This window comes from Poecilia reticulata, unplaced genomic scaffold (assembly GCF_000633615.1).
Source record: "Poecilia reticulata strain Guanapo unplaced genomic scaffold, Guppy_female_1.0+MT scaffold_1635, whole genome shotgun sequence".
NCBI classification, from domain to species: Eukaryota; Metazoa; Chordata; class Actinopteri; order Cyprinodontiformes; family Poeciliidae; genus Poecilia; species Poecilia reticulata.
In genome coordinates this window covers 1-2,304 of record NW_007616367.1, presented here as the reverse complement: position 1 = coordinate 2,304, position 2,304 = coordinate 1, and the positions used below count along the sequence as shown (strand labels likewise).

Here is a 2,304-nt window from a genome sequence, read left to right as displayed (position 1 = left end):
ATATATAAGTAAAATTATATATATTAATTATATATTTATTTCTTAAATATATAAATATTTTAAAAATATATATCAGTGACGTGCAAAAACCCAAATGTTACTTTATTTCCTTTCTTCCTCACCTGCCTCCCCTGACCGCACATCACTGATATATATATTTTTAAGGCAAGTCAAGCACTCAGATCATTTAAAAAATCTAGAAATCACAAATATCGAGATATCAGGAACTGTGGAGCTCCATGAAACATTTAATCTTTAGGTAGTTTCAGATGGCTGATGGTGCTACATTAATCTGTCAACTATGTCCAAGGACAAACAATAAAACCAAAAGGCTGCCATTATTTCAGGAAAATATGCAATTATATTTTTTTATGAAAAGTGTAATGATGTTTTTAATAAAAAATATATGATTTTCTTCCTTCTTTAGCATGGCATAAGGGCCTTTAGTATTATGTATGCTAACTATTGTATAGTCGCACCAGCAATTAATTAACAACATATGTAGTAAAAAATGTAAATAAGAAAAACCAACATGCCTGCAGTTTTCAACATTTTTCTGTCTAGCAATTCATGTCTCCCCTCATGGAAGAAAATATGCAAAATAAAAAGTTTATTTTCCAGTTGAAATTTTAAGTTGAGATTCGGCTACAATCACCAAAGAACACAAACTCAACAAACTCTTTGTTTTTTTTTTTTTTAAATAATTGGAAATCAAGTCATAAAAATGGGACACAAGAGTCAGATTTATAAAGACATTTTTAACTTACTCTGGCTTTTCATACAAAGAATAACATAAAAAAACATAATCCTATCTTTTCAATCAGAAATAAAGAGTTTCACTCCAGATTTCCAAACTTATTCTCTTCCTTGTAACAGCATCAGCAGGAGAAATGAAGCAATTCAGTGAAGTACTTGTTCTGATCCACCGGACATTTGATAATTATTTCAAATAAGGTAAGAGACTAAAAAAAAACAAAAAAAAACTCATTTGGAACTACAGTACAATGCTCAAGCATGCAGGGCCCTGGATCCAAACTAAAAACTAAAACCAGACTTGGAGTCTGAAAGTACCGGAGAGAGAAAAAAAAAAAAAACACCTGCCAGCAGCATGGGTTAGGATCTCCTGATCCTAATGCCCAAAGACAGTCTCAAGGTAATATGACGCAGAAGAGCCATTTGCACCTGGCACTCGGATCATGTACCTGGACATGGTAACACTACTGGTTCGTTTGTTTCCACTTCAGTTTGTAGGTATTCGCTACAGTGATCCTGGAGCCACCAAGTCCGCTAACTCAGGAGACACCAAGGCGTCTGGCTCTGATCGCACTCCAGTTTGGTATTGATGATGGTGCAGGGAGCGCCGCTGATGGTCAGCTCCTGCCGGGAATCCACCTGGTACTGGAGGTTCGTCAGTCCACCATCGGGATCCACCTTAAACTGCTCCTGAAGAAAAGAGGAGGAGGTGGAGTTATGACTCATTGCCTAGCTAGAAAGGAGATGAAATCAGATTTTTCAAGATCAATCACAATTTTTGGTTTTGAATGAACTCTGTAAGAGATAAAAAAAAGAAAACTTTGAAGGAGATCCATCAACAGTAAGGAATTACAAGATTGTTTTCCTATATGGTTCTAAACATTTGTCCCCAATCATTATCTGAGTTTTATAAAAGTACATTTCTGATTTCAAGATCCTTTATTAAACTTTATGCTTTGTTGTCCCTCAACTTCAGTAATTCTCTCTTACCTGTTTCTGAGCGGCGACCCTTTTCTGGTCCCTCTTTCTCCACGCCGGGTCATGGATATGAAGAAAGGTTTTATATCCTGTTGTGATGCCACTTGGGCGGAACAGCTGCCCAAAAAATTAAAGATGAAACCAACCAGAAAAGATCTTCAGACATTATTCTAATGAAATGTCTTGTTTTCTCTGCTGATTAAAATTGGTGCCTTGTACCTGTAACTCTGCTTTTCTGAGCCTTCTGTAGAACTCGTCATCCTCTCTGCCCCAACCCCAGAACCGGTTCGACATCCCATTACACTGCACACACAGAAGATGATGAGCACCTTGAAATAAACAAGCTTTGTTGGGTTAGTTTATCACTGTTCCTTTCTGCAGCACCACAACATTAATAAAAGTTAAAATGATATGCCAAATTTTTTTGCTCTAAGCCAGTGTTTCTCAACCTTTTTTGGGCCAGCGCCCCCCTAGCTTTTATCCAGGTCCCTCTCCGCCCCCCACCAAAGAATTTGCAGGCTACTTTGCACTGACCATTATTTTATCATTAATATAACTATCACTATTGTAGAT

At 36.9% G+C, this 2,304-nt stretch overlaps 1 protein-coding gene across 1 annotated transcript; it reads right to left on the bottom strand.

Annotated features, from left to right (window-relative positions):
- Positions 1–212: 212 nt before the first annotated feature.
- Positions 213–2,188, bottom strand: LOC103461462 (beta-1,4-galactosyltransferase 7-like). The gene is made up of 3 exons (XM_008403761.2): positions 1,951–2,188; positions 1,744–1,848; positions 213–1,443 (listed from the first exon to the last, which is right to left on the bottom strand). The coding sequence occupies exons 1-3, from the start codon at positions 2,023–2,025 to the stop codon at positions 1,288–1,290; spliced, it is 336 nt and encodes a 111-aa protein (XP_008401983.1). The 5' UTR covers positions 2,026–2,188; the 3' UTR covers positions 213–1,287.
- Positions 2,189–2,304: the final 116 nt, after the last annotated feature.